Source organism: Meles meles, chromosome 14, assembly GCF_922984935.1.
Source record: "Meles meles chromosome 14, mMelMel3.1 paternal haplotype, whole genome shotgun sequence".
NCBI lineage: Eukaryota > Metazoa > Chordata > Mammalia > Carnivora > Mustelidae > Meles > Meles meles.
In genome coordinates, this window is record NC_060079.1 from 17,496,255 (window position 1) to 17,516,474 (window position 20,220).

The 20,220-nt window shown below is 42.2% G+C and overlaps 1 protein-coding gene across 4 annotated transcripts in view; it reads right to left on the reverse strand.

Annotated features, from left to right (window-relative positions):
- Positions 1–219: 219 nt before the first annotated feature.
- The window catches only part of DCLK1 (doublecortin like kinase 1), a 359,451-nt gene continuing 339,450 nt past the window's right edge, over positions 220–20,220 (reverse strand). For 2 of the 4 annotated variants that reach the window (XM_045978159.1, XM_045978158.1), the window contains exons 17-18: positions 18,819–18,892; positions 5,843–5,999 (exon numbers count right to left, since the gene is read on the reverse strand). In XM_045978159.1, coding sequence (XP_045834115.1) covers positions 5,942–5,999; positions 18,819–18,892 — 132 coding nt within the window. In that variant the 3' untranslated portion in view covers positions 5,843–5,941. Of the gene's footprint in view, positions 6,000–18,818; positions 18,893–20,220 lie in introns of all 4 variants that reach the window. The other 2 variants (XM_045978157.1, XM_045978156.1) reach the window with 1 other exon arrangement.

Here is a 20,220-nt window from a genome sequence, read left to right on the forward strand (position 1 = left end):
CTCTGCTGTGGGGGACATGTGGGAAAGCTCCACTCGGAGCGCATGACTAATTTTTAAAGCCTTGCATAGAGAGAATGCCCCCCCGCCCCAAGAACACAGCTGGGTTGTTCCTTCGTGGACTGAATGTGTCAATTATGAATTGAACTAAAATGAAATTTTCTTCCATTATGGCAGAGGGAACCGAGGAGGGGACGCTGCGGCTAGGGTATGACATAGTAGTTCATACACCAAGTACTATTATTTTATTAACTTTAAGAACATGTTTTACATAAAAACAGGCAACATCAAAAAAGCTCAGTTGATAAATAAACATAATATATCACAGATGATTTCATTCCACATTAACCTACATTTATTAGTTTAAACTGAGAGATTAGGGGAAAAATTGGATCTCATTCCAGCTTTAATCGTGGATACAAATTGTTTGAAAGTTACTTCATTAAGATTCTGAAAATCAAAGATTAACCTATGCCATCTGATCCATGCAGCCATTGATAAATTCAGTATTTTCAAAGGAAACATTGAATTTTTTTCCCTTGCACCAAATTGAAACCTTTCAGAAACTTGTTTAAACGCATCAAGTACCTAGCCCATCTTTTTAGTATGCATGAGCAAAATACTATTTAATTTCACACTCAACTAATCCTTTAATAATTTTCTTTCAGCCAGAATGAAAAAGGCTATTATTAATTTCCTAATAAAATAAAAAAAAATAGTTATCAAGGATATGACTCTAACCTTGGACCAGTTTCAATTTCTTTTTATTTTTTCTGAGCATACATCGAAGATTAATGTCAATGGCAAGTGAGAAATTGTCCCTAGAGAACTATTTAAGGTCTTTTTCTTACCACATTCGATTGGACTGGAATGAATTGACATTATAGCATCTTTATCATCACTTTTAAAATCCTACTTTCTCTTAATACCAACGGTGAAGGCTTTTAGAACTATTATTTACTTTAAATTAATAAAGTATATCACGGACAAAAATATACAATTTTACATTTAAGCAACATTAAGGGTCTCATTTCGGTTGACCAAAAAAGAACGTTGAGGCAATTTACAGGTATAGTTTAATTACAGAGATCGCTCTTCCTTTAGGGAAAAAGAAGGAATCTAGGTTTCTCACCTGTCTCCAAGGGCAAGATACTGCAAACCTCATGATCAAAACACCTGCCAGTTAAAAGCTTGATCACTGAAAAATGATCACAGCAGCTTCAGTGTTGACGCCCATCAACAATAACATCAAAACCGAAGGGTGGAGAAAAGCCCACCCTAACCAGAGGCATTCTAAGCCTCTACATTGAATTTCCTGTTTCCCACCAGTTTACGACCCTTAATGTTACTGGATGGATGGTTGCATATTTGAGATGATTAAAAAATAAAAGACGGGGTTAAAAGCACCTCCTCCTCAGTATGTAATTACACACATATTAAAGATTCCTTCTGACAGTCCTAGGAACCCCATTTGTTACTGTGTTATGTATAAGCACCATTGAGCCAATTTTAAAGCACATTTGGAGTAATCAAATGTTTAGTGTCTTCAAGTTTTCTTGATTTATTTGCCTTTAAACAAACAAAAGAAAACATGTAAAGTGTGATAATTTATGCTCTTTTCACATCTGAATTGACAAAAATGTTAGTTTTGGAAGTGCTTTTAATCACCATTTTTCCCAACAGACATGGATGGCTTCCTGAAACCTGATGATTAAATAAAGAAATCCGTATCTCCAAAAGAAGCGTTTGTCTGACCCTCTATCACCACATGCAAAGTAAGGGTCATTCTGAGAGGCTTTTTCCCAAACTCCTAATGGAAATGGCAGACAAAACGCAGGAAAGGCTAACCTTTGAAATGACCAACTTCAAGTTTCTTAAAGATCTTTGGACAAAAAAAAAAAAAAAAGAAAAGAAAAGAAAAAATCATGTAGCAGTTTAAAAATTAACAAATTTACAAATTATAGAAAAGATATGCTATCTACAGTATATGCCAGGTGACTCACTCATGTTTTTTTTCAAACCCACATCCAAATGAATCATGACACTGAAACTACCACCTTGGATCTTGGTGCTTTCCACAGTTCCGCAATTACAGTGAAGAAGGGGACACACCAAATTTGTTGTGCTGCTGCCCTTTTCTAGGGAGAATTGGGCAGAAAAGAGAAGGAAGTGAACCTTCACGCTCTTTGGTACAGGCCCTATATAGCAAACTTCAGCCCGGGGCACCTTTTTATGGTCAAATTAAAAACCTTTGAAAACAGAAGTTTATCATGGAAATGCTGACAGATCCTTACCCTGAGAAGGGCCGGCAGGCAACACAATAACATTAGGAAAGCTGTCCCTCAAGCACAATCGCACTTCAGCGCAGGGAACAGAGCTGTCTAATGGGCGCCGTTGGCCGGCAAACAATGGTGATTTAATGTGCACGAGCCTTGGTCATACGGTAGCTCCATGACCCTCTAAGCTAAACCAATTTTTCTTTTCTTTTTTTTTTTTTCAACTGAAATATGCCTCAAAGGGTAAAGGATTGCAATTTTAGCCTTCATTCATGGATATATTGCTTTCTTTCAACGATATCTGACGGGCCTGTTAACCACCACCCATGGGGGTGCTGAGCGTTGCAGGAGGGGCTCACTGAATACAAAACACCAAGTGTTTTCAGCAGTTTATTTGTATTTTGTTTTCTCTGCTTATTTTTATATGCACCACGTGTAAGTTAGATGAGGGCTACGGTAAAAACATTTTCAGTGACTGAAACCTTAGTTTTCCTTCTAATGATGTGGAGCAAATCACATATTCTTCGATTATGATGAAGAAAATGATTTCTGCTACAATGTCGAGAAAAAAAAATGTGTTCATCAATAAGAACAGTTCTCATCTACAGAGATGATTTACACGATGCAAGTCATGAAGGAGTTCTTCTTTAGTAAGTCTACTATCCAACTGAAATGATGAATCTAAAAATTCCCTTGAAAATACCATCTGGTTGGTCATGTATCAATAAAGGAAAGACAGTCCCCATCACCAGGCCACCACCATAAGAGCTATATTAAATACTTAGAGAAAAAATATGGAAACACTGTGGCAATGATGAAATCGATAATTACAGAGATACACTGCCATAATGGTACATATTTATTCTATGATAAAGTGAAATAAAAAATAAGATCAATTTGGTTATAGAAACTCCTTAAAGAACACCACCACTTAATTATTTCAAACTTGAACTATCCCAAGAATGTTGTGAAAAAAATTGGAAAGCACTGGCTAAAAAGCAAAGCAGTCTGGATACACCACTGTAATCAGCATGCCTCGTGCTCGTCTGTTAACCCTCTGAGTACATCGCTGACATTCAGAATCTCAATAGCTTAATGCTGAAGATTGCATTCCATCTGATTACTCGATATTTCTACTTGACAGGTCACATTCCACTGTTTATTCAGCACAGATCACTCAAATTCTACAGCGATGCGATACGATACGCTGGGATCCCCATGCTGAATGCCCCTCTGCGGTGTGCTGGGAAACACTCCCCAGCTTCATAGGGTCTGCGGTCTCCCTAGACTCGGATGGAAAAAGGCCTGAGCCGTGCACTAGAAGTTCGGTACATAGATGCTGTAGCAATGTACGTAATGCCCACAGGAAAGACAGTAATTCGGCGAAAAGAAAGGAAAGTGACAAGCTACTGGCAGGTAGGTCTCTGCCCATAGGATTCTTCATAGTCACACATTTAAAGTTGAGGCCAAGCAACAGAGCCACTCCTTAGTCTTAGAACAGTGCTTTGCTTCGTAGTTCGAGAGAAAGCAGTAATTTCTGACCGGTTCAAGGTGTTTTACCAACATGAAATCTACCTACACACCAGCCCCCTCCCTGGTGTTCTGCCCTCCCCCTCCCGCCAAAAACCCAGCTGATTTGGTCTACTTCAGGATGTTATGTGCTACCATTACAGAACTCTCTGAAACGGGGAAACCTCTCAATAAATGATCTACTGTTTACATGTCAGGACAACATAGACCAAAAGTACAAACCAAAATGCGGAAGAGCAAAAAAAAAACCAAAAAAAACCAAAAAAAAAACAAAACAAAAAAAACAGGGAAACTCTGTTGCAAAAGCCATGAGATGTTGGGATTTTTAAAAATGTATATTGATAGAGACCAAGGTTTATGAGTTGAAGAGTGAAAAACAGTGATTGAAGACCAACGTGTATTAAAAATGAAGACCTGACTATACAAATCTGAAGACTGTCAGATACCGAAGTATATTTAAAACAGAGACAGTGAGCACTGTTCTGCTGTCCAGATGCAAATTTCATGAGACATCACTCACTGGTTGTCTCCTGGGTCAGAGAACTGAGCAAACCTTAGCAGGACATTTGAGTCGGACCTTGCCTCCAAGACGCCATGGCCAGCCTCTTCTCTAAGCCCCGCAGGACACACCGGAGGCAACAGGCCCTCTTTCTGAAATTGGACACATTCCAGAAGAAATTCACTGGGGATTCCGGACTAGGCAGAAAGGTTTGGTAACAGGAGTGAAAACACGGGTCTCAGACAGGACTTGGCCAAAAGGGAGAAAAACAACGTGTCTCTCTGGACAGCTAAAGGCAGTCATATCAAAAGGTCATCTTAGGGAACAGAAGTTTTATTCTCAGGGGCATCTTCTAGGTCTTCCATCCTGTTCTTCCTGGGAGGTTGTACATCAGTAAGCTAAAGGTGCACATGTAATTCTCTTACCAATGGTTTATTTCCTTAAAACCCATTTTTAGAACATTCTGGAGTGTGCCTTCCCTTGGGCTTTCTCCTTGGCCACCTTGCAAAGCACTTGCCTCTAGTTCCCTGTGCCCCAGCACCCCTCTGTACTCTATATGGATTTCACGCTGAAGACTGCAGTGCGCAAAAAGCAGGTGAGAAAAGGAACAGGATCTTGTTTCCTCTTTCTGTTTGAAACCCCAGCCCTATAGAGCACCTGGCAATTTATTGCTCTTTTCCCCCAGTTGTTGTTGTTGTTTTCTATAGATGTCTCATACCGAGCAGGCAGACCCTCACTCACACGCACAAGACAAAGTATGGTGACTTCCGAGGGTCTGCGCTGTTACTAGCAGCAACTGATGTGGAAGCAGCATTTCTGGGGCGTCGTCAGCCCATCTTCATGTGGAGGCCATGTGGGGGAGGGGCGCCAGCTCTTTCCTGGGTCAGGCTGTCGGCCACAGACCCAGTTGCCTCCACTCGGGATGCAGGACTCGCGGCCGCGGACAGTCATACCTCTAGTGAAAAAAGTCCCTTTCAAAATGGGATTGTGAAGAAGAAAGAGAGGTCTTATGTCTAAGTTATAAGCCTGCTATATTCTAAACCCACAAAAAATTGACAAGCAAGCTATCATTCTAGATGTCCTTCTTGTCTGGACATCTCAGCATCTAAGAACATCCTTGATCTGCAGCAAAATCAAGAAGCATGTGCGTATACATCCAGAGGCCTGAAAAATTCCCCAGGGGTTCTCCATAAAATCCTATGCACTCAGAGGGTTAACGTGCGATATTACAATACTGCAGATCCTAGTTTGACTGACGAACACATTCATTGCTTCTATGTTTAAAAAAGTTGCAAATTAGCCTTAACCCTTTGAGGACCCTATTAGCAGCAAGTTGCCATCTTCGCAAACACCATGTGGTCATCTCGTTCAGCAAAGAGAAATCACTACAAAGATACCAGAAAACACACTTTCTGTTCTGCCATTCAAGCACTGAGTGCTAGATAGATCAGATGAAACTGTTTCACATAAATTTGGAAAACAACCTCAGAGTCTCAAAGGGTTAAGCTAGGACTTCGAGTAAAAGGGTCTTATTAAAAGGGCGAGTTTGGGGAGCGAACAGTCTCGGATGAGCTCGGGGAGTAGTCTTCTGATTCCGAGTTGAGTTCAGGCGGAGCTGGCTGGGCCTTGTACCGGCTCCTCACATCCTGGTTGCGTCTTCGTCGGAAAACCTGCCTCTCCTTATCAAGAGCGGTGGTCTAGCAGGGGCATAAAATGAGAAAGAGGACAATTAGGCTGAAGGAAATGGCGAAAGAAACACTTTTGGGAACTATCTGAGGTCCGAAACATAGGCTGGCCAACTGAACTGTCCATTTCTGGCTCACTTGTGTTGACAACAGTCACCACAGTTGCGGAGCTCTCTCTGCTCCCTCCCAGGGCAGCTCTTAGGAGCACCTGATCATGACCTCAGGAGACACAGGCAGGATGGATGATATGGTGGGTTCAACCTCTCCCCAGCCCTCCCTGGCCTTCCCCAAGCTCCACATCTATTCCCCTCTGTCGCTCCCAGGCGAGCTAGGGAGCTCCCGGTGAACGGGAGCCCCAGGCCCGTGTGTCTGACACGTGAGGACGCCAGGCGTGCCTCATTCATCAACATTCAGCTCCAGGCGGCTGTACAATAAAGATGAGAGGTGATGAAGTCGTCAGACATGGAAACAGAGACGCAAGCTCATCCCGTTCTTTTAGCACCTCCTCATTCGAAACTCTCTTGTTATCTGTTGATGAGGGAGGGTGGCCACATCCCTGGGAAGGACTGCTGTAACTTGAATGGAACCAGTGCCCTGGAATTGGAGGCTGCTTTGACTGCAAGGAAACCAAACGGAAAGCCTCCCCTGGATTTAACTTTACAAAGTTCATTTTCCTTGTAGTATGTGGTAATTTATGAAACAGAGATTCAATTATGTGGATATTCCAACTCTGGGGTCTCTCTGCCTCTTTTCCTGATGAAACCTCAGACCCTCTCCAGGATGTGCTACTCAGCCGTGGCTCTGGAAGTTATTATGACATCAGAATTGGGAACGGCATGACTTCATTACAGATTTAATGGGTGTGGGGAGGAACGGGGTCATTACGGAGAAACCTTACACAGAGCGAAAAGTAGGTACAAAGCCTGAAGAAAAATAGAGAACACATATAAAAGTTGAAGGCGTCCTTGTTTGAAAGTCTCTCTTTAAAAGGATGTAGCCTGGAGGTTATTCTGCTTTTAAGAGATTACTTTTCCTCTGTAGGGATATATACCACCATTTTTCCTCTTGAAAATTTACTGTTAGCTTCTTCAAAGCACAGAGATAAATTTATAGCCGGCCTGGTTCTGAGAACAAAGTGAAAACCAAGCCCCTCATACGACTGCAGTATAGCGTTAGCGCAATCTTAGATCTAAAATAGGGCAATCAAAGTTCCAAAATGAAGTAATAAAGAGAAAAAGAGTGCCAGAGTATAGGACCGATACAGTAAATGGCTTTGTTAGGGTGAACTGCTCTGCTTTCAAAACTATCCACAGACTGAAGAACAGCGTTACAAATCAACGAGGAAGATACACTTTAATAATTTACTTCTCGTTTCCCTAGATTGTTAATACAATGATTCAATAACTGGCTTGTGGAAATGTCTACCTTTGATTCTTCTACTTGCAGAATTTTTTTAAGGACACACACACACACACACACACACACACACACACACGCACACAGTTCCTGGTCTTCTACCCTCTGATTTTATGGTATTTTCAGCATCATAAACCCAAATTCCTAACTTTATTTAAAACATTGTAAAGTTACGACACATGGTATTTTGCTTTCAAAGCAAACTGAAAATGTTCTGTGTACGTGGATTGAATGTTTGTAAAAAAACAGACGTCTATTTAGTCTGACTTACATAAAAACCATTCTGTAGTTAATCCAAGAGTAATAGAAACTCTCCTCTTGGTCATAAAAAATATTTCTATTTCTACCTTCTTGAGAAAGAAAAAGTCATTGGCATTGGACGAAATACTGAGTAGCGGACTGAGGCTTTCCGATGTGGGGAAGAAAACACACCTGGATTGTCGGCAGGAATTGTGACTCTGCTCTGTCCATCACTGGCTATGGGAACTATTTATTCGGTTCCCAGTTAAATAAGGAACAGGAATAATCCCGCCCCGCTGTCCTCGAGGTGCTGTAGGTAAACATGGATATGCAAATGCTTTTTAAATGGCTGAGGTGCTCAGAAATGGAAGGCCTTGATTGTTGTTTGTTTGTTGTTTTTCCCCCTTCATAGTTGGATGTAAGAGACGGTTTTAAAATTAAATAACTGCAGGTCAGAGGAAAACATGCAAAACGAAGCTCAAATCAGAACTTAGAGCACCTTCCCTCCCTCCTTCCTCTTCTTGGCACTTTCTCCAGGTTTCCTGCATCTCCTCATAATCTATATAATCCCTTCAAGTCACGCTCCTGGCTGCAGCCACTGAAATGGGCCATTTCCCCATAAATTCTGCAAGACAGCTAATGCGGGGGCTGGTGGCCCTCAATGCTGAGTCCATGCTTGGATGGTTCCATTCCCCGGCTTTTCACTTCCATTTCTCCAGATCCTCCTAAGGGCAATCACATTCTCTTCCTTCCTAGTCCTTCTTCTTGAACAACACTTGCCCTGACCCCTTGGACCAGTCAGTCCTCACCACTCCTGGCACTTTCTCGAGTTAGCAGCTTTCTAAATGTTCGCCGCCTCAGCGGGTGAACCCCGGGGCTCCAATCTCCCCCGCTTTCAGCTGTGCCACTAAACAGTAATTTCAGGGCAGTTATTTTTGGAAATAGATCATGTCATGCTCCTATGTCATGGAATAATTAGGGTGTGAAGCTTGTTTCAGTTGGATTTATAGACTCTCAGAATTTTAAGAGAATTTATCACGCATTCTTTGTCCAATGCTCTGTCTTTATAAACAGGGAAACTGAGGCCCAGACATATGGAGAGACTTGCCTGAATAGCACTTCTCACCAGGAAGAGAACTCAGTTCTCCTCCTGCAGAAGGCCTGAGAATTTTTTCCCCATTTACTCTGACGTCTAGTGAAACAATAAAATGGAGCTACCACATGCCAGGAGCTCACTCCTTTGTTCCCAACCAGAGTGAGCTGGGGAGAAGACACTGGCCACAGGCAGCATCGAATGCCCAAAGACCAGGGCTTTCCCATGCCGATGGCCTGAGAACCCCTCTCTTTCAGGGACAGCAAGCCAGGGTCCACTGCATGTATAATCCCGTTCTGGGTCTGCTAACTCCAAGGGAGGCCTAAGTCTGATGACAGAGAGGCAGTTCCCTACCCACTCATGTCCTCCTAATAGTCACAAAGGCTACACAACTAATGACTGCGGTCCCAACCAACTTGCTTTCAAAGAGGCTCCAGGTCTCTCTCCCCTGGGTTCCTGCTCACTCTGCTTCCAGCTCCATGACTGTGGTTCATTTTAAGAAGGTCTTCCTTCTCTGTGCTCCACGAAACCCAGTTTTGCTAACCCTGTGTGCCCTGCCTGCACCACAACTGCCCCCAATGCACTGTCTTCTCTGCCACACTGTAGCCTCTTCGAGGGGCAGGATCAAGTCTTGGGCATCCCCTCTGTGTTCTCCCTAGTTCTCAGCACACAACAAATACTCTGCAAACATGGCAGCTTTTGAAATATGGGGAAGTACCACAGAAGTCACATGATTTCCCTCTTGAGCACCCAACCCCCAGTTCATCCTGCACACAGCTGACAGGTCAATTATCCCCAGGTCCAACTTATTTACAACTCCTCGTAAAGCCCAACTCCTTGTCCTAACATTCACCATGTGCTCACAGAAAGAACTTCCAGCGTCTCGTTCTTGTAATTACTCAAAATGACCTGCAGACTTATCCTCCATTAGCGGACACTTGGTTTTCTTACACGGCACCCACCCACTCCGTTTACAGTTAACCATACCTCACTTTCCCTTGGGACATGCCCCATTCTTGTACTGTGTGGTTCCAGTGAAGATGACCATTTTGAGAGTGAGGCAAGGATGGGATGGGCTTATGACAGGAGCAAGCGTGAGCTTACTGCATTCCCTGATACCCACGACTGGTTCAGGATGGGCATCCAACCCAGTTAATAGGATACAAGGAGATTTTCACCAGGACCTCACTTTTATAATGAACCCCCATTTTTGAAGGATAGTAGGCTTGGCATTGCTTCCCACATCTTTGTAACGTGTAAAGCTCCAGACTAAAGCCAACATTGGGAGGCAGAGTGGAGAGATGGAAAAAAACCAGGCCCTGACTGAGTGCTGAATCCATCCGTCACTGAAACCAGACCCAACCTTGGAACCTTCCAGATTAGATGAAATAATAAATTTCCTTTTTGCCTAAGCCAGTTTGGTTTGGATGTTTGTCACCTGCCCTGCAATCAAAAAAGTCTTAACTGATGTGTCTCTGAGCACACTTCAATCCTTCTCGCCTTATATCTTGGTTCAAGGTGCTCACCTATCTGAAATTACTTCTCCTCCTTCCCATGCACTCAAATCTATGTATGTTCCAAGATTTGATCAAATTTCACCTCCTGCATCACACTTTCTCTTTCTAAATTCCTCAGGCAATTATGGTCTTGACCAAACTTTTGTTACTTTTGCACATTTGCATCCTACTTAACTTTCTGTGAATATGTCCCAAATGCCATGAAGCTCCTCGATGGTAGAATCTGAAACTTCTTTGCATTTTCCAGAATGCCTAGCAGACTATGGCACACGTATTAGAGACATATTAAACATTTCTTACTTAATACAGGATTAAACTTTTTCAGATACTTCTGAATAATAACAAAAAAACAGAATCCAAAGCAACTGTATAATACCAAAAAAAGTAAGAACTTAAAGGGATCACAAGTCAATATTTAAGGATATGATGTATGTGACCAAATGGTTGCATCCCATAATATTCTCTTATATATTTATCTATTCAGTAACCATTTATCGTGAAATTCTCAGCACAGTAAGCACTGTCATATACCACATTTTAAAAATTTTAATTGTGGCTATAAAATGAACTTGCCTCTAGAGTATGTATAGTTCCAATTTTACCCTTGAATTCTGTAGTCCCCATTTGTAGTTCAGGACAGATGAATTCAGCAAGGAAATAGAACAATAATTTTTAAAAAGGTACTGCTATAAATATATACATATATATATATGTTTTTTCCAACTGATCATTTTAATTTCCCCCTAAAAAAGCATTCCAAACATCATTTCTCCTCTGAAGTGCTGCCTTACAAATTTAAACTCTGGGCTCTTTCAATCTTTTCTGAAAGTCTGCTGTCCCCTTTATCAATTACCAAAATTCCCAGTATCAAGAAAATGGGGTCTCTTCTTCCTGCTGCCTATCTCTATAAGGGAAGGTCATCCTCAGGTAGAGCCTTGATGTTCCATTAAAACTTAAGACTTCCTAACGGATTTATTATTCTATTAGTTTATTTCGCTCATGGTTTGTAGGTTTGTTAGAGCCGACACGAATGGACTTGCAACAGAATTCCCAAGAGTTTCCTCAGTAAGTTATCACTTTGTTAAGAACTCGCAAGAGAATCTGAAACCTGCATTATCACATTTTGGTGCTAATTACCACAGGTTAGAGGTGAGCAAGAAATCTCTTGAGATTCTGGAGTTGACCAGTAGGAACCAAATATGTAGCTCTAATCTAGTTACGTAAAATATGTACCCAATAAGGACGACTATCCTGTGTACTGAGTTATAGCTAAATAATTGTGTACTGGGGGATCCTGGAAAACAGTATGAATAGTTAACCAAATAAAATGGTAAGGAGGAACAAATATAAACCTGTCCTACACAGAAGAAACTGTATATTCCTACCTGAGACTGTAAGCCCTTGGTTATCACAGCGTCCTTAGGAGCTGTAGACCAAGTGTGAAAACTGAGGCATGGTAAAATCATGCCGGTTACTTTGGCAACTCAGGTGGCTGCACACGCAATAGTTGGAAATCTTAGAGAAATTAATAACCATCAGGTTTTGGTGCCTGCCGTGGTAACAGGCACGCACGAATGAAATTGCCTAATACTGAGGAGATATATTCCGACAATAGAGACATCTAATGAAATCGGTCAGTGGCCTCTTGTATTACCATGAAACGGTACTATCCTCCACAGAGCACTCAGATATTTTAAATCTTTATCTCTGACGTTACATTTGGAAATCAGCATAAATATGGAGGACATATCCATCTACATATCTATGCGATGTTGAAGGGGAAAACCAGAGCATGCGGGAGGAAAGTCAGGAATGAATCAGGAATGTGAACGAGAACATCAGCTTTGTTTCTGCCCGTCTGCAACACCTCCATGTCTGCTGTGTTTGTCTCGTCTGGTTGGCGTTGGCTTAATCCCCTTGGAAGCAGCAGTAGGGGTAAGTCAGGAAAACTAGCTTTTTGTCCTAGCTCAGCTGATGATGTGTCCTTGGACATGTTTCTCAAGCACACTGAGCCAGTTCCCTGGTCCGTAGACTAAAGGCGAAGTACAGTGCGTGATCCCTAGGGAAACTTTCACCTCCGAAATACTATGAATATGCTTAATATTGCCGTCAGTCTACATAATGGATTGTTCCTCTCTTGGCAAACAATAGGCCTTGCAGTCCGTGGATCAAAAAAATAATTCTGTTCTGCAACGTACGCTCAGGGCTTGCAAGAGATGCACCTCATTTAGGTTGTGAGGCGATGTCTTCTGTCACGGCCGTAATTATTGCCTTTAAGTAACTGCATTTTTCTGAGGCAAACGTTGACTGCTTTTCCATTTTTGCTTTTCTTAATTTATTGCTGGCCATCACAAGTAGTCTTCATTTCATTAATAAGAGAACATTACTGCACATTTTGCCTTTTAGCCCATCCATTATTCATACTACCAAGGAGACGGAACTGAGGATACAGCTGTTGGGGCATTAATCTAGGGAACCCTTCCCCTTGCTTGCCCTCACTCTGTAAGGACTGAGTTACGAGTTGCTTGCCACTCTGGAAATGTTTTGCCTGCTAGTAAAATTAAACTGCCGAATCAATTGAGATATCCACCCTCCTCATTTTATTTGGCTTACTTTCATGCTTGTTACGATTCTGTTTTGTTTCGCTTTAATACCCTTTTGGGGCTACGCCAGGAACTGCATGGTATCTGGACATTATGACATGGTATTTCCCTGAAGTGACTGTTAAAATGGCAGAAGGACATCTCGTGGAATGAAACCTGGTCAGCTTCTAAGCTACTTTCTAGGTGTGACTCTCTTAAAGGTTATTCCTTACTTTCCAGGATGGAGCGGCCTCCATGGTTCTCCACCACCTTCTTAAACACAGGTTCCTCCTGCTGCTCTGTTCTTAATAGAATCCCAAATTGTTCTTGCTCTCTACAATGGGTTTCTGATGGCCTCCCACCAGAGGGTTAAAATTAGAGCCATTTACTGAGCTCAGCCTTCTAGAGGACAAAATTCATATGCTTCCTCTGCCCTACAGACCTTGATTTTTTCACAATGGAAGCTAAACTGAGCTGCCATCTTGGTTTTCCTTCATCATCCTAGTAAACTAAAGCACAACCACAACCATAACTAATCTGATGGAAATCTATGAAAATTTAGAATTTACTAAGGCAGGTAAGTTATGGGTAATTCCTTTTTTACAAAAACAACTTTTTAGCTTTACTGAAAGTCTTACTCCCAAGTTGCTGTAAGTGGAATACTGTCCTAGAGCATGTCTGATGTAATTTGATTGTCCACACTTTGACTCCAAGTCCTTCAAAAACACGTTTATCCTCAAAAACACGTTTATCCTCAAAATTAAGGTTCTTTTATATTAATGGTCCCTTGATTATACAGTTCAACTGTTTATTCATTAATTTAACAGATATTTATTGAGGGCGTCCTATGTGCCAGGCATTCCAGTAAATGGTAGAGATACAGATTTCAACAAGCCCACCAGATGGTACTTTTTAATTTGGAAACATTTTCTCCCTAGAATAGGAGTCAAAATTTTTTTTCTGGGAAGGCCAAATAGTTAATGCTCTAGCCTTTGCAGGACATACAATTCTTCAACCCAACTGCTCAACTCTGCCACTGTCTGGGAAAAACAGCCTTAGGCAATTTATAAATGAATGAGTGTGGCTGTGTCCCAATAAAATTTTCTTCACAAAAACAGGCAGCGGGCTCAACTTGGCCCATTGACTATAGTTTACCAATCTCTGCCCTAGAAGGTTACATTTAAAACTTATACTTCCCTAGGATTTTTGGAAGAGACTACCTTAAGTAAAATTAATGCCACAAATCCTCATGAATCCTGTAAGTTACTCAGCAGTTTCTCCCAATCAGAGCATCAAAAAGTTCACGTTCAAGTTTCATCACAAATGTTTCTACCTGCAGCAAGATCCGCTTCTCAGGAAAATCTGTCTGCTGTGTGGAGCGGCTGGGTTTCTCATGGAAGTGAGGGAGACCCTGTGAGGGAAGCCATCTTTTCTGAGCGCCTCCTTTGGGCTGGGGTCTGTAAAAGCTCGTTGGCATAGGCAGCTCATTTAATCCTCACCACAGATTTGGGAGGTCAGTAATACGTGTATATAGATGGGGAAAGGGAGAATCAGAGAAAACCATGTAACTTGCCTAAGGTCCCATGGTGGGAAGAACCATGGGCCTCCTGGACAGGAACCCGGGCTTCCTGACAGCAAAGTCGCCTACTCTCCCCGCTCTGCGCTGCCAATCTTGGCCCTACTTCATTTCACTTCACTTTCCAAGACTTTCTGGTTTCTTTAAGTATCATGTGGCTGACACGGATTTGAGAATCGTCTAACTTCAGCAGGTCCACATTTACACTCTTTCTGGATAAATAACTGTGCGTCAATACTTATGATAAGTTCTTCATGACTACCCTTTCCTACATGCATTCACCTAATAAAATCTGTAGTATATCAGTGACCATCACTGGGGAATGTTCGGAGTCAAAGTATGGCATGAATAAATACACAGATGAGGGCAGATACTTTTTTTTTCTTTAAATGTAAAAGAGGAAAAGAGATTCCTAAGCTAGGTCAAAAATAAATAGGATACCACCAAATTTCCGATCAATACCGAATCATCGAGGATGTCAGGAGAAGTATAAAATCTCACTTCGGTTCAGAGCCAATCAGTAGGTCTTGGGATGCCATGGCCACTGCTCATTTCAATAACAAGAAAGTGACATTTTTAAAAGACAGAGAGATGTGGCTGGCATCCTCTCTTAAGGATGGAACTCTCCAACAGTGAGCCACCTGTCTGACTTGGGGAAATGACACAGACGTCTCGCTCTCCCCATGCTTCTCTCAATACCATTCGTGGAACGACAGGGCAAGGCATTGCCCATCTTTTGAGCCTCTTGGCTTCACTTTTTAACGTCAAGGCTGCAAACCCATACTACCTACTTGCCTGATCCTTTTCTCGGTAATCACAGTGTGGGTGGGTTCTGAAGTTTAAATCTCGGCCCTCTCTAAGTGTTACACTCTGTTACAGAGGGAGTCTTGGGTCGGGTGTGGAGTTGGGTGGTTAATCCCTTGCTGGAACAGGGGCATCTGCTCGTCCTTCTGGCAGTGCTCTGATGCTCACCAGCGCTTTCTCAATGGCGGAGCAAGGCCAAGGCAACGTGCAGTGAAACAACCCACAAGGCATGCAACTGGCCGTGGGCGTTTGGCTGCTGGCTGAGGCCAGCCTGGGAGCCCTCCTGACACCACGCTGGGGTTCCTCCCTGGCTTTCGTGGGAACTCTTCTTTCAAACCCGCACCAAGCAAGATGCATTTAACTGACCCCATTCCTTTTAACAGCGGAGCATGACAGCGTTTAATAGCCTTGCAAAGACTGCGCACGGCTGCTACCGCTCTGCCTCATTACTCACTGTTTCAGGACAGTGCTTGAATCCAATATGCACATTTTAGTCACGTCATGCCTGGGAACTCAACCACCCTTTTGTCCTAGCTCACCTCCGCGTTTTATCTCATTTAACATTTTTAGCTTCTGTCTTGTTTTGATATTTGTTTTATTTAATTGGGTTACCCCGTTCTGGCCGCTGTAGAAGATGCAGGATTCTTCTCCATGCGCTGTTGGCCACAACACCTGCCACAGTGACACCTTCACTAGAGAGAGGCACAAAATACGTGTGACCACAGCCCCTTCGGATCAGGACTCATCTTCAGGACGGGGGTGGGGGGAATGTAATGAGATGTAAATGTTTTCCAGCTGCTTGCAGGAAGGCCATGAGGGAGTGGAATGGCCCAGGCAGCTCATTCCTGGGGCAGGGTCCCCTCTGGACTCAAGGTGACAGGAGCAAGGTCTCCTGGAAAAACAGGCCAAACACGGTGCTGCTCCCTTGGCTACAGCTTGGAAGCAGCAGCTCTCTGTCCAGAAGCAAGAGAACGAAGGAGAAAGAGGAAAACGGACACCTGCCATTTCTCCACCATCACCAAAAAGCCTAGTAAGAGGGACACGACAATTCTGGGCACCCAAAGAGATGCTCTTTCCAGCCTATGCCCTGATGTGAGCTGCTTTACAAAAAGGAACCAGGACTCCCAAGTGTTCTGCTCAGAGGAGCGAAAACAGCCATGAGCACTTATAAACACAACAGTTGGGAGCGGGGATGTTTGCCTGTAATGGTTGTTTATGTTGGAAGTTGGCTGCCACCGCGGTTAGACAAATGCTCCCACTTCCGTGGAGATAAAAGGCAAGCATCTGCAATCAGCGAGGAGAGTGTGTTCGTTCTGAGGCTAAATGGCATTATAAAACTTCCTAATTAAGCATATATGCCGATGAGTTTTTAGCATCGTTTCTCCAATTTAACTTTACATACTGGGTGTGCTGTTTACTACAGCATTAACTATAAACATTGTTGTTACTGCCCCCAGCTGGAAAACAGAGCAGTTTCTGTGTGGAAGAAAAAAGAGATTATCTCCCATCTGCTCCTGCCCATTATTCAGGGATGTGTCATTTTGTCTGCTGATGGGAACCATCACTAGGATCTTAGTCAAATGGCCTTTTTATACTCGGCTACATTTATTAATTATTGTGTTTACTTGGCATTTTGCTCCCACTCTTACTCCCCCACATTTAACAACATCATTTTCTAGCGTTTTCGTTTTGAAATTTGATATTCGTATGTGCCATTTTTATTACACAAACATGCACAACTGTAATTAGACATAGCTGATGCATATTTTTAGTTGTAGATCAACTTTACTCATATGTATTTGGCTACTATGCCTGAGGTTAGGAGGCATACAATTAAAAAAATAAAGGCAGAACATGGTGTGATTCGATTTATATAAAGTACACAACCAGACAAAGCTAATTAATGTGGATAGAGTCCTGGTCCGGGTCAGTGTTTACCCTCGGGGCTATGTGACCCTCCCGGGAGGGCCCTGATGTGGGGAGGTGCTAGAAAGGTTCTGTGCCCAATCTGGGTCCCGTTTCTGAGAATTCCCTGGAATGTGCATTTGTGGGATCCGCACCCTTCTGAATGCAGATTCTCTCTCAGTAAAAAGTAGAAGTCAGAGGGACCCTTTTCTACGTTAAAAACGTCAAAAAGAGTCTGCATAAAGGCAAATCGTGATTAATCCCCACCCCAAAAGGTTAAACATAAAACAAAGTTCTTGCTATACCTATAAAGTTATTTTCTTAAGCAAAGAAAAAGGTTGAGTTGCAACTCTGGCATGCTTATCAATCGAGAAGATACAAACAGGCTCTGTGTAAAACTGATGGTGAAACATTTCATTTACATTTAGGTGTTTTCTTGCTTTAAACTGATTGGGAAATTATCATGGTTTTAGTATACTGGATGGTTTGTCAAAGTGTGCCCTTTACAGCTTCCTTAAGTCCTTTGTTTTGAGTGTAGAAATAAAAATCAGGAATAATTAATTGGGGGTTAAAATTATATATTATATGTGTGTGTGCATATACACACACATATATAAACACGCGCACATATATACTTCTCTTTCTGTAAAATTTAGTAGTCTAATCCAGGAAAAAAACATCAGGTAGCCACTACATTACTGCACGTGGGCTCCATCATTTGGGGGAAACAAATACAAAAACCACGGGAGTCTTTCTTAGCAAACACAAAGATGTGGAGCTTTACCAGGAGATCATTTCAGAAACATTAAGATGGAGGAGAAAAGTTCCCTGGGACTTCTCATAGTAAAATTTTCAAATCATCAGAAACCATCCTGCCTGTGGATAACTTAAAGAGACACAAACAATGCCCCTTGAAGGAAATGCCAGGGCAGTTGACTAGAATAGAAAATGATTGGGATAGAATTCTGAACCCAGTTTAAAAAAAAAAAAAAAATCAATACCTCCCATACACAGTCCCTTTTGCTTCTGCAGATAAGCCAGCTAAGTAATCTGACAGTTACAAAATATTGAAAAATAAATTCATGCAATAGCTAGTACATAAAGGGATTTCCAGGGGGAGAGAGGGAACAATAAAACGAAAACAAAACAAAACAAGAAGGTGGAGAATTTGAAAACACAAGCTTACCAACACACACAATGCATTCTATAGCTCATTGTACTTGGAGGAGCTTCTACTGCTAACGTGTAAATGCATTGTTTCATCCATCTAGTAAGGTCAAGGTCGGGCTTGATGACTTTAAAATGACAGTATATACTTCTATAGAACGCACACTGAGGCGCCATTGTTCTTCCATTTGTTACAGGACAGAAGAGCACCAGAAATCATGGTTTTAATTAGCAACATCAGGAAAAGGCTTTGGCATTAATGCTAAATATACTGTCCTTTTAACTGTAAGGAAAATTGATACTGAGCATGTGCAATGGAAAGAAAGCTGGCAAATGTCAGTGTGAATAATGGGTGAAAAAAAGGAATGAGGGGGTGTGGCATCTCAATCAAGATTAAAATGAAACCGATAAAGCAGCATATGGACTGGGTAACAAATCAAAAGCATGTTTATCCACTGAAGGAACTGGTTAATGGAGACTGCCAGCACGTTGCCATGGAAACACTGACTGTTGAGCTGCACCATCTCATACCTTATCCAATACATTCCTGGTTGTTGGTAGTAGTCCAAAGACCCTGATCTCTTGATGGTAAACCCGTGGTCCAGCTGAGCAGAGAGAAATGGGGGCAACTCAGTGGATCGACATTGTGCTAGAGAATTACGACTCCAGACCAAGCCGTTCTTCACCGACTATACACTGAAATACAGTCACCATGCCTCTTTTGCAGGGTGACTAGCTAATAGCCTAAAATCGGCACATGAAAATAAAAAGGCAAGAAAAGGCACTAGTCCCTCATGAATATCTCGGAGGCCAATTTGTTAGAATAGATCTAATTTGTCAGACAAGGTTTTGAATGCACATTTAATAATGTCCTCTCAATTTCAAAAGATATAAACACCTCTTCATATGACATAGAATGGAAAATGCGTTACAATTAAATAAAGCACTGAAATTGTTTTAGCCACCTAAGAGAAAGCAGGTTGGACTCCCTCCTCCCCATCTCACCCCATCAGGCTTAAATTGGAGGGCTTCATGCATAGGAAATAAAAGATGAAAAGGACCCTCACAAGTCACAACAGTTTGGATTTCTTTCAGAGTTAATCCTCAAAAGCAGAGCTACTCTTAAAGGTGAGTCTTAATTACATTCCTGGGCTAAAACGATATAATATAAAACAGTCCGTAAGTTTTCTCTCTGAAAATATAGAAAAGGAAAGGAAAAAGAGTTTTCACTGTATATTAAAAATGCGTATGTACAGTTAAGCGCTTATGATCCACAAAAGCTACGGTAAATAGAAGAACAGGGTAAGTTCTCAAAGTTGTTCATCCTGGAATAAGATGTCAGCCTTTGGCTACCTAGGAATGAAAGATTCAATCCCCCAATCGGAAAACAGTCATCATGCTGTAGGCCCACTCCCCCATCCCGCCCAGGACAGGATGCACCCTGCACGCTATTCTTTCGAGAGACGCTCATGAGTGCTTTCAAGTGTGGTAACGGTGCCATGCCCGTAGTCTCTACTTCTGAACTCACAAAGGCATTGCAAAAACATGCGGGGGCACCAGGCATTCGAACTAAAAACTGCTTGCAGGGTTTGGTGTTCTGATTATAATAAACTAGGCTATCCCAGTTTTCACGGAAGAGCAATGTGAGATTTTAATCCTTAAAAAAAGAGTGCATTTCGTTTCATTTAGGGAAAAAAAAAAATCCAAGTCTCCCTGCGGTTTGGGAGTCGTATATGAAATCCCACGCTTCTATTTCAGTTCATGGAGTTGGCCACTTGGTAACTAGTCCTCTGTTGCCATCTACAGGAAAAGTGTCCCATAACAAGGACACACGGGAATGTGCTAGTGCGACTGGCTCTCTGGGTAAACTCAGCTTCCCAGAATCACTGTTGTTTGCACACTGATTAGTATGGATTTGTTCAGTTAGACGGAA